The sequence below is a fragment of the Podarcis bocagei genome, assembly GCF_964188305.1.
Source record: "Podarcis bocagei genome assembly, chromosome: 2".
Taxonomy (NCBI): Eukaryota; Metazoa; Chordata; class Lepidosauria; order Squamata; family Lacertidae; genus Podarcis; species Podarcis bocagei.
Genome location: NC_138126.1, coordinates 73,607,619 through 73,621,990, shown reverse-complemented (window position 1 = coordinate 73,621,990; position 14,372 = coordinate 73,607,619). Strand labels below are relative to the sequence as shown.

Genomic DNA, 14,372 nt, shown 5'->3' with positions numbered 1-14,372 from the left:
GATTTCACAGAAGTAGTTGAGAGGCTATCTGCATCCCAACCACAGCTCCTCGATTTATTTCATAAAATTTATATACTGCTTGATTGTAAAAACAAGCAAGCAAGCAAGCAAACCCCAACATGGTTAATATGACACATTTCTTATTTACATCAAGAGGGAGGGGGACTTTTGCCCATATTAGGTCCATATTTATGTCACAGTCTTAAAAACCTGTGTTGTTAGCAAAGGAGTAAATTCTGTTTTAAAAGTAGTATAATTTACAGTGCAAATTTATACATGCCGACTCTGACGTAAGCCCTACTGAACTTAATGGGACTTGCTCCCAGGTATTCAGCAGAATTTCAGCCTTAATCACAAGGTCTTTTTCTTTCACTGAATTTCTATTTCCAGGGATAAGGTTAAAGATAAACTACAGTATTGCACCACACAGTCTAAATGTATTGATCTGTCTCTATATCTTTTTTGTTGTTTTTCAGTCTTGCTCAACCGGATTTTTCTATTTAGGGTAGGCTACAAATACACACAAATCAATGTGTAATGATATGCAGGAAATGTGCCAAATGTTCCAAAGAATGCTGTCACTGTAATGGATTCTTCATTGTTTAAGAAACTTTTTGCTTCCTTTCCTTACCGTGCAGCCTATAAATAACACTCCGAACTTTGAAATCACATTCTATGAATCAAACTATTTTTATGGCAGATCACTGTGGCTACAGCCGCTGTCCTTTTAAAAAAAGCAGTGTGCACTAAAATATATATATTTTAAGAAACAAACATGATTGTCGTTTGCCTTTAAATTATTACCTTCCTTCTGAAAAGAAAGAAGAGTGGAATGGCACTTCCACATAATGAATTCTGACAGAAAACATGGCAAGCACTTGGGATAACTGGTTAACTGCACTAACTGGATACGTTCTTATTTTTCAGGCACTCAATGGCTTGGGACAGGTTTCCACACAGAAAATGAATCATGATTAAATAGCAAGCAAATGACTTGCTGGAGTATCTGAAACTCCACTCAGGGAATCTGGTGATGTCATAAAGCACGAGAACAAAGCATAAAAGTCACCAGAACACCCAAGAGAGAGTTATGGTCTGGAACTCTAAAAAAAAAAGTGCATGTTTTAAATTTTACAAAATGAATGGATTGGCAATAAAATACAGTGGTGGAAAAATGTTAATGGAGAAAGCAGACATTTCAAGTTTTCGCCCTACCTGACTTTTTCTAACTGTGGAACAATGTAAATCACAGCACCTTTTTTTAGGAGTGGGGTGTTATTGTATATCACCTGCTGTTTTATAAACTTCACTCTTTCCTAATTTGCTGTGGAATTATTTTTTTATGTAGAGCAGTCTATTGACAGAAATTCCCACAAGCTTCATTTCTGTCTACTATTTAAATTTTGCCCATAAGCTTTCTAGTTCTTTTTCTGCATTAAGATAGATGGATAGACAGACAGACAAATAGATAGATAGATAAACTAGGCAGACTGAAAAAAGATAGAAAATGTAGTGCATTCAGATTAAACAAATCTAATTAAACAGAAAAAGAAGATTCAAAACTGCAGTCAGCATAAACCAAATTCAGAACCGCAAGATAGTAAAACACTGCAGCGCAAGAAAATAAATGACTAACCTAGTAGGCCAAAAGCCTCTGGAACAGGAAGGTCTTTGCAATTTATTACAAGGCCAATAACAAATGTGCTAAGAATTCCAGAGTCTGAGTGGTGCCACCACTGAGAAGACCCTCACCCATGTTCCCACAGTTGGTGGGGCACTGGGTTTGGACCTTTCCTGCAGGTATTACTCCATGGACAAGTTCAAAAATTCACAATATTACCACAGAATACCCTACATGTGTTAAACTATGGTTGACTGTACTTGACTTGATAATCCAGACCTTGCTTCAGCTGGGTTTAAACAGCACAAGTTGTCCCAGCCTCAACCAGTCCCCACATTTGAGTTTGTTAGTGCTAGTTTCAGGGTTATCTTCAATATTATGTCTTGTATTGAAATGCCAGAAAACAATGTTTTTGAAATGTGCTTGGGAAAATGGTGACTTGTTCAGCCTAAAAAGAGCTGACAAGAGATTTACGTTACATGACTGAAAAGTAATAAAAGGATCCTCTCTGGAGAGGTCAGATGAAAAGTGAAGATAGGAGAAAACTGTTTATTAGATGACACAATGCCTTATTTTTCTATGTCTGTTTTAATACCAAACAACAGGGAAAACTGCTCCAGATGTTTAGTACAAAAGATTTGTGGAAGTCCTAAGAGATCCTTACGGTCCCTTTGGTTAGGAAGCTATCAAGACAAAAACACTGGGTCTTATTTAGTTCTTATTTAGTACAGCCTCTGGTGTAGCTGCAAGACAGGAGACTCTGCTAAGTGTCTGCAGGGTGTTTTCCCCTTCAGATTAGGAAAATGTATTTAATTATTTATTTAAAATAACTTATATCCAACCCTCTCTCCCTTAGGAGATCAGAGCAGCATTTATAAAAAGCAATTCAATGGTACAAACTTATAAACAAGCAACAAAAAACACTCACATTCACAGTAGGGCTCAAAGCCTGATTAGAAACAGATGTTTTAACTGCCCTCCTAAGTGCAAGCAGTGAAAGAGTGACATGGATCTTCCAGGGGAGGAAGTTTCAGAGGTGAGGAGCCACCACAGAAAAGGCCCTCTCGCGTGCTGTCACCTTTTGAACTTCTCAAGGGCTAGCAAGAAGGGGAAATTATATTATAATGGCCAGTGATATGGGTTACAGCTATGAAACCGCACAGCAAAATATGTCTGTGTGAGACACAGACTGAAGTGTGGACAGGATGAAAGAAGCTTATGCCACAAAGAAGCAATTAAGACTTTTATGTTACGATATAGAAGCAATGCGGCAGCGAGCTGCAGCTAGCTGGAAAGCAAAACATGATGGGAATGTTGGGACTGTTCCGTGGGAACCAGAGGGACAGTCTATTCACTGTGCGAAGCACCGGAACTAGCTCAGAGTGTAATATGAGCTGTACAGGAAGTACAGAACGAGGAGTTATCTCTCTCGGCTGTTGGAGTTTGAAGGGAGCAGACGTGTTTTCTGTAACGCTGCAAGGACAGAAATAAAGACATGTAAATACATTTCTGTCTATCTCTTTCCCCTCCCTGGGGGGGAGCAGGGAGCAGGGAAGAGTGGTGTGTCCTTCTCACGCTGAGAAGGATCGCCGATCGCGACCTAGCCTGTATCCTGCCGGGAAACGCAGACAGGGAGGTCAACCGGAGATCAAGCCGGGTGCCTGGAGAGTGGCCAGTTATCTCCTGATAAGGCTTGATACCAACATTTTAAGGCACCACGGGAACCTATGCTTCTTTTTAATGACTATATCATAACTCTTCTGAAATTTGGAACTTCTCTTTCAGGTCGAGTATGAAAAATGGGTGATTATGAGCAACGAACAAAATAGGCTAGCAATCTCAGAGCCTTGAGTCAAAATGTAAATGTGAATACCCTGAGTGGAATTCAATGGAGTAATTGCACATGGAACAAGGTGAACTTGTGCAGCAAGAGTTTCCCCCCTCTCCTCCAAAACAGATTTAGCATACATGCAGGACGCACAGGGAAAGGAAAGCGTGGAGGGGGGGGGGAGAGTCCCAATCCACTAGCGAACCTTGTTCTGCACATGCTACAACTTAGTTGAATGTCGCCCTTTGGCTTCTGATATTATATTTTCCTTGAATCTGGCAGTGTTCTTATTGCCATTTCGCCTTCCACTACAGATCACTCTGTCCTCTCTACCTCTTCTCTCAACTCTGCCACAATCTCACCAACAACGACAAAGGAGCTCTCTGAGAGCACCCTTGGAGACAAAGGTCACTTCTTTTTTTATGTTCTGTAGCTGCTCCCTATCAGGCAAAAAGCGAGGGTCAGTTCAGAAAAGTCCCATGGGATACTGTGTGATCTTCAGTAATGCCAACAATCCCTTACTTTTTCAGCAGTCAGCACAACTCACAACATACAACAGAAATCTAGGCTCAAACCACACAAAATGAAGAAAAAGGAAAGGCCATGAAGTCAAAACCATACATGGTGCGTGATGAAAGTGGGAGCTGTAAGACAGAAAATTGGAGGATTGCAGACAGTAACCTTTATTATAAGGTCGTGAGCAATAACTTTGGCAGCCTAATCCTCACAGTCACTTTAATGGAGCTTGGATTGGCATCGTCTTTTAAATAAAGGAGAGATGGGCAAAATATCTTATTGTCGTTTGGAATAAACATATTAACTTTTTATCACGATGTATTTTAAATGAATGCAGCCACCAGGGGAAACAGACAAATGCAAATGTCCTTTTTCTGAGTTTTGCTTTTTAGGGGAGGGGGGGAAAGTGTTAGACAGAAAACATAAACAGTAAAAAATATATATCATTTTTAAAACCCACAATAATCTCAGTTCCTTGGAATGGAAGTAATTAAAGGCAGAGAATCATTTTCTTTTCAGCTTTCTTTATAATATCTTCTTTGGGGATAATCTAGCTGGGATTGTAAGTCATGTTTACAAATTCCCAGGGTTCCCACCCTCCACAAAAAAGTCTTCATGCTCTATTGTATTCTTCCCTCGCTCAAGGTTCTTCAGCTCACAGAAGTGTGCAAATCTCTCTCTCTCTAAAATTGGTACCATGTCCTGCTCATTAACATTACTTGTAATACAGCTCAGTTGCTAGTTTAGCTTGGGGGTTTTTATATATTAAAAAACACTCAGTGCAGGCTATTTTATAAAAGGCATGAAGTTTAGAATCTAAATATATAAGTATATCATCTGAGTTACATAGTGGTTACAGTAATAGAAGAGTAGGTGATACTGAGCTAGATGGACAAATACAGGTCAATACAGACAAGCTTAGCAACCTGTTTAAACCATACTGTCGTCGTTCAAGAAATCCATTACTCCTCTCACAAGTAACTTCCTTAAAGTAGTGAATCGCCTAAGTACTGGGAGGTGTGGGCTACACAGGTGGATTTCTAAAGTTTATAAACGACTTCGACTGATGAATTGAGGGAACGCTCATCAAATTTGCAGACAGCACCAAACTGGGAGGGCTGATTGGAGAACTGGGCCCAAACTAACAAAATGAATTCAATTGGGACAAATGTAATAGAGACAAATCTATGATTCTAAGATTGTGCATGTAAAGTCAGTCAGCTTGCTTAGCCCTTAGTTCACTCTGGAAAACTATTTAGATAGATAGATAGATAGATAGATAGATAGATAGATAGATAGATAGTTTAGGGCATTTTTATTATATCCTTAAAGGTAAAGGTAAAGGGACCATTAGGTCCAGTCGTGGCCGACTCTGGGGCTGCGGCGCTCATCTCGCTTTATTGGCCGAGGGAGCAGGCGTACAGCTTCCGGGTCATGTGACCAGCATGACTAAGCCGCTTCTGGCAAACCAGAGCAGCACACGGAAACGCCGTTTACCTTCCCCCCTATTTATCTACTTGCACTTTGACGTGCTTTCGAACTGCTAGGTTGACAGGAGCAGGGACTGAGCAACGGGAGCTCACCCCATTGCGGGGATTTGAACCGCCAACCTTCTGATCGGCAAATCCTAGGCTCTGTGGTTTAAGCCACAGCGCCACCTGCATCCCTATCCTTAAACTTACTTAAATTGCTCAAATAAGCCACAAAGATGAAGGACCATCAGATTTAATCTCTTACCGAATACCTCCCCACCCTGAGAACTTAGGTCTAATGTTTCATTTCTGGATACTTCATCTTGCTGAAATCACTGCCATCTCTTTAGCCTGTTCTCTACCATCCTCTTTTTACAATGGTGCCACTGCTTGTACATAACACCGATTCCTTAAAGCTATTGCTTCCCCCCTCTATTAACACTACACCTGAGGGCTAATTGTAATTCTTAAAGATCCTCGGTTCTGCATGGAAGCACTTCACAGAGTGGGTCTAACATCTGAAAACTGCTCACCAATTATTGGTGCGCCTCCATTGGGTGCATGGCATCTCTTGCCCGCACCAGAGAAATGTTCCTTAGCAGCCTTCACGTGGTGGCTCTAACGTTCAAACAGACTCTTAGACCTCTCTTTGTTCAATAAGAGCACGCCATGTATAGCAGCCCCGGCAAAAGGAGGCCCTGCTGTAGTATATGGAGAGTGAAGGCATCATGTTCTAATTGCATTATTGGCCCCATTTCAAAAAAGCTGCTCCTGCAGCTGTTTTGACTGACGGCTCAGCAGCAAACCAACCCATTGCCCAATTCTTTATTTGCTTGTTTACAAAATTTCTAGACTGCCCTTCCTTGCACATATCAAGACCTCAGGGCGGTTTCCAATATAAAACAATACAATAAAATATTTAAACCAATCATTAATAAAATGCAGTAGCACAGGAACCATCCCCCAAACACACACAAACCCCCCTCCTTTTAGAAAGCATTAACTCATTTCCTCCAAAGGCACAGGAGGAGAGATGTTTTCGCTTGGTGGCAGAAGCCCATCAGGCTGGTCGCTATCCAGGTTTCCAGGGGGAGGGAATTCTACAGTGGGGGTGCCACAAGAGATGTACAGGGATGAGGAACCTCAGGCCTGGAAGCCAAACCCTGCCCTCCATGTCCCTCTTTCTGGCCCCCGAGACTCACCCCAGATACATCCCCTCTCCCCTTATCATCCCTTCTGCATATCCTACTTGAGTAGGGCTGAAATACGTCCTTGAATTCTGCTAACACTTCTTGCTTGCCTGGGCAGAGGACAGAGAGGGCTGTGCACAGACACTAGCCTACCGCACAAAGGGGGAAATCACATTCGTTGCTTTGTTCACTTTTTGCCTCTGGTCCCAGCCACCACTGGCATGCGGTACCTTATTGTTGTGGTTGTAGGTTGTTTTAAACCATTATTAATAAAGGGAATGTGGTCCTTTGGCTGAAGGTCCCCTAGCTCTGCTCTAATGAATGGCTTCAAGCTAATGAAGCTTGCTAGTGGCAAAACACATTATTTTATTATTATTATTAATTTTTATTGGAAATTTTATTTACAACATAACATAACCCCCCCCCCCCAAATACAGAGATCCACCCTCAATAAACGTGAACATACAATGAGCATAACATACAACAATACAAACAACCAAATAAAAGACTTCCTTCATCCTGTATCTGGCTTCCTTATTTACTTCTTATAAACTGGTTCCTTTATGAATAATTATTAAGATTTTTCTAATTATAACTTAAATATCCACAAAGTCTCCTGCAGACATTAACTGCCCTTCCTTGTATTTTAGGTATGTATTTTAGGGCACTGTGAAGTATTCTCTACATTTCCCCCATGCTTTTTGAAACTCTTGTCTAGTGTGCATTATTTTGTGCATTTTACAGAACAGTTAAAAATGGGGGGGGGGGTTTCATACCAGGTTTATACGGTTGCTGTTTTTAAAAAGTTTCCCTCTTGTAGATTACAATGCAAGTGAAATACCCATGTCAGCTCCAGGGCTGTTTTTGCTTGCACCCCATTCCTGGGGCATGCCAGAGGAACAAGGGGACTTTGGAGCCTGCAGGTCTTTTGCCTCTTCTGACATGACGCCAACATGCCCTCCGAACGGCTACCATTTGCCCTCCCTACTATATGCGTCCAATTTAGCATCACGGAAGGCTCAACCAAAAGCCAACTAATCTTACCAGGAACCCATGATAAATGCAATGTAGGGTTTACAGCTGCGAAAGTTATAGTGCAATGCTTCCAAGACACAGAAATCTGAGATGCAGGATCAGTATTTTGGATTTACATTCATTACGAGGTTAATGTTGCTGCAGATAAAAAGTGCCTCAACTCGCTGATTTATCTTCCGCAAATGCTCTCTCGCGTTTGCAACTGATTCCACTGAACTGCCTTGGCTCTTGTCGAGGCAAAACTTACCAGTCAGGTATTCAAGTACAGCTGCCATATAGACTGGAGCACCGACCCCAATCCTGTACTTCGGATGACCTTTCTTAATATAACGGAGCATTCGTCCGACGGGGAATATGACCCCGGCTTTCGCCGAGCGAGAGGTCTTCGTCGACTTTTTCTTCCCACCCCTGCTGGACATTTTCTTTTACGTGGGTCTGGGTCAACAATCTAGAAACTAGAAAAAAAAGGGGGGGAAGGGTAAGGTTACAAATCAAGCCTGAGACAGTTGCTTTCAAATGGCGAACGATACCTCAGCCGTCTCTTAAAATCGGGCCCACAGGCTTTCAACGGCACTGAGTCGCAACGCTGTTATACATCACATGGAAAGCTGCAGTGCTATGTTGAGAGGTAGGGCTTTTAGTGCCTTATCTGTGCCTCTAACACATAAAATTCAAAGAGATTTCTGTGGGCAAGGCTGATCAGACTGTGTGTCAGAGGCCTCTGGCGCTGGGTGCAAAATCCAGCACCCTGAGAATCCCAGCATTCATTTTTTATGGTTGTATCCAGTGGGGTCCCTCTACAGACGGAAAGCTCATTGATCCAGCAGTGGTAGAACAATTTGTTTGTTTGTTAGAAAACAATATAAACACAGGCTTTTTAAAAAAACAAAACATTTCTGTTTACAATTAACAGTTATATACGAATGAGGTTAATAAATCAGAAATGGAAGTTGAGGGAAGTCCAAAAGGGGGGGAGGGAGAGATGTTATGTATAAGTATATTTGTAATGAGAGAAAAGAAAAATAATAAAATTTTAAAAAGAAAACAGTTATGAAGGCTGGGGGAGGAGTGAATATGGATGCTTGCTTATTGAATAGAAGGTATTTTTTAGTATTGCATCTCTCCATTATACCTGACAAAACAAATTTCATTTTTGTAAAAATAAAAAATAAAAAAATTAAATGCTCTGAACAGATGACTTTATATTGCTCAAGGTGTTAAACTTTCTACTCTTTTTTAAAAAAAGCAAATGGTAAATTTACAGTACTAGATACAGTAGCAAATACAAAAATGAAGTCATTGTAAAAACACCAATGACCATACAAAAATAAACTCCAATAATATTTATAAAACATGCCTTGAGTCCTGACACTGTGCCAGCGCTATTCCCAGTCATCACCCGGGTTAGGAGAGCTGCTTGGACAATAATGTTATTTTTTAACAGACTGATGATGCAAACAGAATTGTTCCCAGATTTTGCCTTTCTGTTAATGAGTGGGTTATCTTGTCTGCTGCATTGACAAGTATGTCCAAACTGAACATTCTGAGAAAAGTAACCACCCTGCAAAGATCATATTGTCTGCTGTAGCAACCAGTCCCATATGTGCTGGACTAGTGGTTGTGACAGAAAGACACTTTGCACATGCTCAAAGGCACTCTCGTCCTTATTATCATTTCATGTTCTTGAAAGAAGACTGGCAAACTACCTCCAGCATATAACACCTTGTTTGTGGGATTTGGCCTGGCTGCCAGTTTGCCACTGGGTGTTGGTGTTAGTAGGAGACCTTGAGACCAGGTTACTTGGGAGAACACATTATCCCTTATATAGTCAATAGATTACTGCGGTCATTGGGACAGTTTCTCCTGCACATTCCAAATATCTCAGAAGCCTGCTCTGAAGTAACTGGGAGCAGGGCTTTCAATGTGATGGCCCCCGTTCTATGGAATAGCATCCCTGTTGAGATACGACAGGCACCCGCTGTCTGCATTTTCTGGAAGCAACTGAAGACGTTTTGGTTCTGACAAGCTTTCCCTGGATGAATTGGGTCTTTACCGTGAGTGCCCACTTGTTAGGGTTTTAATCTTGTTTTAAGTGCATCTGTTGTTTTTTGTGTTTTTAACTGATTTTAGTTATTTTATGTGTAAATAGCCTTGAAGTGGTGGTTCAGAAGGTGATGATGATGATGATGATAAAAATAAAATGCCAGGTAAGGCTTAAGGTCTCAAGTGGAGTCAAGAATGCTTGCATACAAAAGTACTGTTTTGTTTGTTTCTCTCTTTGGAAAAAGGAAAGGATTGCAATTAACTGCCTGGGATTTGAAATTGTGGAATTTATCTGCCTACCAATCACAGTCGTTTTCATTCCATTCCCCTGCAGGAGTTTCACAAACTCCAATCTGACAACTTCCTTCCACCAGCATAATTGGACTTGACACCGGAGAATGATGGCCAGCAATCGCATGCTAATTTACTACCATACGCAAACATGTTGCTGATCGTTCTGCCGAGTGTCTGTCATTCTCAAGTTGTGTTTTTGCAAGGGTATGTAGGCATTAAATTAAAATGTTAAAAAGCTCCGCAGAGAGGGGCGGTTTACAAGCTCAGAAACCGTTGCTCTTCTGGGAGCTGGTGGTTTAGAAAACTAGTCCAAATTCCTAAACCTTTGATTTCCTGTAAGTGAAGCCTGTAGTGGCTTTTTCCTTCACCCCTATGGAGATAGACAGTTTTATAAACAATGTTTTATAAGCCAAAGGAAACCCCAACGGTGTGTATTAGCCATAGGAAAACCTCCTCGTGACCCAAAGCTGGCTTGGCACAAAGGGGTGCTTTTTCACAGTATCACCCCCCCCCTTTCTCAAACCAATTCCCCCTTCACCTCCTTGCGATTATTAAATCATCATGTCTAGGTTCTGAATTCTTTCTGCTTGTTCGCTCCATTAGCTATTTGTCCCCACCTTGCTCCATTGCGTTCTCCCTCTCCCTCCCTACTTCCCCCTGCAACACAAACCTATCAATATATGCACCGGGCACCTCCAATGGACTGACTTCCAAATGAAGCGAAGCAAGCCTTACTTTTGACATTTTGCAACTTTTGCTACTATGCGATTTCTGACCTGTGCTAACGTGTCATGAAGGCTTTTAAATACACTTTCAGCTATTACATAAAACCTGTCTAAATTTCAGACCAGGAGTCTTTTGTCGACTAAGAATATAAATTCCAGCATCTATTGATTCCATCCTCCCATACTCTTGTTAACCTCGATTCCTAGACTTCCCAAACAAGGAGATGAAACAAAGAGAAATGTGTATCTTGTAAAAGGCAACCCATACGGAAGTCTACCATTGGACATATCATGTCGGCCCAAGGCAACTGATAGGATTGTGGCTAAACACAGGTTTGCCTCTGTTCAAACTTCCATACCCAGAGTTTTTAGGGTTACTCATCATACACCACAGTCCTAGGCATATCTTCTTAAAAGCCTGCCGCAGAGCTCAACATGGCTTACCTGCAGGTGTGTCTAGGAATGCAACTACAGCTTATTACCACATGTGTTCAAGGTACTTTTAAGGAAAACGTTGTGAAGAAAAATGAAGTAAAGATATAGAAAGCTTTCCCCACTTTCCACTTTTCCATTCCTTAACTTGGAAAAACAACCCAGCAAAACACACTTTTCCTCCATATGGATCTTCGTAGGCCTATAACTAGCAAGTCTCTATTAACCATCTGGCTAATTATGGCTTCTAAGATGGCCCTTAAAAATATGTATAAACCACAAAAACCCTGGAGAGCAGAGCATTCTCAGACACTTCATGTCCAGTTAATGGAACACAAATGGCCAATTAGCTAATAATATTTTACCCTGGAATTTCAATCTGGAGTTTTCAATGCGATTAAAAAAGAAAAAGGTCCTTTATAAATTAAAAATTTAAAAAAATGAAACATTTGCCAGTCAGTGGAATAAGCCACATTGTTACAAACAGTTACAAACAGAGATGTCACAAAGTGTTATCTTTTTATTACTAATATTATTGTTATAATGTTATTTGTTATTCACTCCATGATTCAAAGCATTTAAAGCATTTTACCCCCGTCTTCAGTTAAAAAGGCTACCACAGTGGCTTATGTATGATAGATTAAAAATTAATTATTATAATACAATCCCTGTCCATAGGTGTACAGTCAAAAAGTCACAACACAAATGGAAAAAGAAGTGGGGAGGGAAGATGATGACTGGCAAACTCAGACACCCATGCTCAAAGTTACTGTACATAGTAGATGCTTATAATGAACAGATAAAACAGATCCTGCATTGTTCTTACTAAACCACAGTTTAAACAAACCACAGTTCCCAGAGTTTGAATGTGATATTGATAATAGAAAGGGTGCTTTTGATCTCTGCACGATCACAGAAGAGCAGGAGGGGAGATTGAATCTCAGAGAGAAGAGACTTCCGGTTCCGGACGCGAGCAGTGAGGAAGCGCAGAAAGCTAGCTCGCGGTTTTCTGGGCGCTGTGGAAGACGTGGGGGAGACGCAAGGGCGTAGCGTACCCCGAAACTTCAGGGGGGGAACCCCTGGAGGAGAGGCAACCTGCAGCGCGGACGCGGTCACCCTATCTCCTCTGGGAAGGACAGAGAGAGCAGAAAAAAACGGCGACCGCCGGCGCAAATTGGAAAGTGCCGATTCCACAGCGAAACGCCCGGAGCTTCAACTGCGGATAGCGCTGGAACCCCTCGGAGATAAGAACGGAGTCTTTGGCATATGAAAAGGTTTTTTTTCTCTGACCAAAGTGCTTACTAATTAAGCGAGCAGCTGATGAGAAGCCAGGAGACGTCTAGGTACTTTTTTACTTTTTGTTTGCCTTTCGGGATTTTCCTCAGCAGCGGAGGCAAGATGGCGCAGAAAGAGAGTCGCAGGAGTGAGGAGGTTAGTAAACAGTCTGACTGAGTGAGTTAGACCCGAATTGATAATAAATACGGACCAAAACGATTGTTTTATTCACTTTATTAAACTCTATTGAACTCTATCAAACAAGCATAACGCCAAGTCTGGGACATAGATTGATTAACGCCTTTTAAGCCCTCCGGAGAGGCCCTATTTTGGTTACGTTGCAGAATCTTTCTGACTTTTTTCAACGCTACTCACTTCCCTGTGGATATATATTAAGATAAGTTGGCAAGAACACGACAAGGGAGGTGCGGCAAGGGTCTGGTATCAGATTGGCGACCCGAGATATATTAAAGACCCGAGATATATTAAAGACAACCCATGCAGCGACGCCAACAGCCGATCAGGGCGCTACTGCAGGTTATTGTAAGAAGCTGGCTCTTGGTGGTGGAAGGTACTGTGCTTAACTAACTGAACAGAGCCCTTTTCAGGACTGGGTCTGAGTTTAAAGTGCTTGAAGTTCCTGAAACGCCGGAGGTAAACTAACTAGAACTAATCAGGACTAAACTTTGAATGTTTTGAGTAAGAAGTGGTGCGGGACAACTACGTGCTTAAGAGCCACCCCACCCCTCCCTCTATTCCCCACCCTCTCCCTCCCCCCCAGCCTCCTACTGGGTGTTGGGCGTGACGCAGGTGAGGGTTGGTAAAGGCCTGGGAGAGGACGGAGAGAAGTAAAAGAGAAGGTCAAGACCTGGAAAGGACTAATTGATACTTTTGGACTGATACCCTCCTTACGGTTTTCTTCTTTTCTCTTATACCCGGGGTTTATACGTGTTTATATGTGTTTATGTGTTTATGTGCTTATATGTAGGGGTACACGGTATAGTTAGACCAGATATATTATACGTTATCCCCGGTGGGCGTTCTTTGAGGGGAAAGAGGAAAGGATAGGAGTATAGGGAAAACAGTGAAGAACAGTGAAGAAAGGAGGAGTGCTACAAGTAATGATGGGGAAGGAGGGGAAGGACTTAAAGAAAGTGGGCGGGACCCCAGGGGAAAGAAAGGCATCGCGTCAGGAGGAGATTAAAGACTTAGATAGCTTATGGATTAAAATAAAGGAGGAATTTAAACAAAACGAAACATATATGGAAAATAAGCTAGGAGATATGCAAGACCTGATTGACAAAAAAATAGAGGAAGCAGTAGGAGAGCTCTCATCCAAAATTCAAGACCTGTCAGTTAAATCTAAGATGATTGAGGAGTCCAATAAGAAGCTACAGAAGGAACTGAGGGAACAGAAAAGGGAAACAGGGAGGATGAGAGAGGAGTTGGGTGAACTAAATAAAGCACAGGAGAAGATTTGGGACAACCTTGCTATGGCCGACATGCGACAAAAGCAGCTCCACTTAAAATTTAGAGGTGTGGTTGAAGAAAGAAATGAGGATGTTAGAAAGAAAATGATTAAAGAGTTCTCTAAATGGCTGGGTTTGGAAGAGGTAGAGATAGCTTTAACGATTGATAGTGCATTTAGAATCTCGAGACCACAGCATTTAAAAACCAACAAATTCTTGGGAGACTGCCTGGTGATATTCAATTCCTTAGAAATGAGGAATTTAATTCTAAGGACGAGCTACCGTAACAAACTTAGAATTGAAGGGAGGCCCATTATCATCTACAAAGAGATTCCAATTAGATTATTAAGAAAAAGAGAGGGCTATAGACAAGTGGTGGCTGTTTTAAAGAGAAACGGAATACAATTTAGATGGGAGTTCCCGGAGGGGATTACTTTCTTCTACAAAGACAAGAAATTTAAATTAACGGATA

General features: G+C 41.5%; 1 protein-coding gene across 3 annotated transcripts in view; it reads right to left on the bottom strand.

Moving 5' to 3' along the window:
• MACROH2A1 (macroH2A.1 histone) overlaps positions 1–14,372 on the bottom strand; it is a 53,003-nt gene that overhangs the window by 25,759 nt on the left and 12,872 nt on the right. For all 3 annotated transcript variants that reach the window (XM_081185640.1, XM_081185642.1, XM_081185641.1), the window contains exon 2: positions 7,910–8,117. In XM_081185640.1, coding sequence (XP_081041766.1) covers positions 7,910–8,081 — 172 coding nt within the window. In that variant the 5' untranslated portion in view covers positions 8,082–8,117. The remainder of the gene's footprint in view (positions 1–7,909; positions 8,118–14,372) is intronic.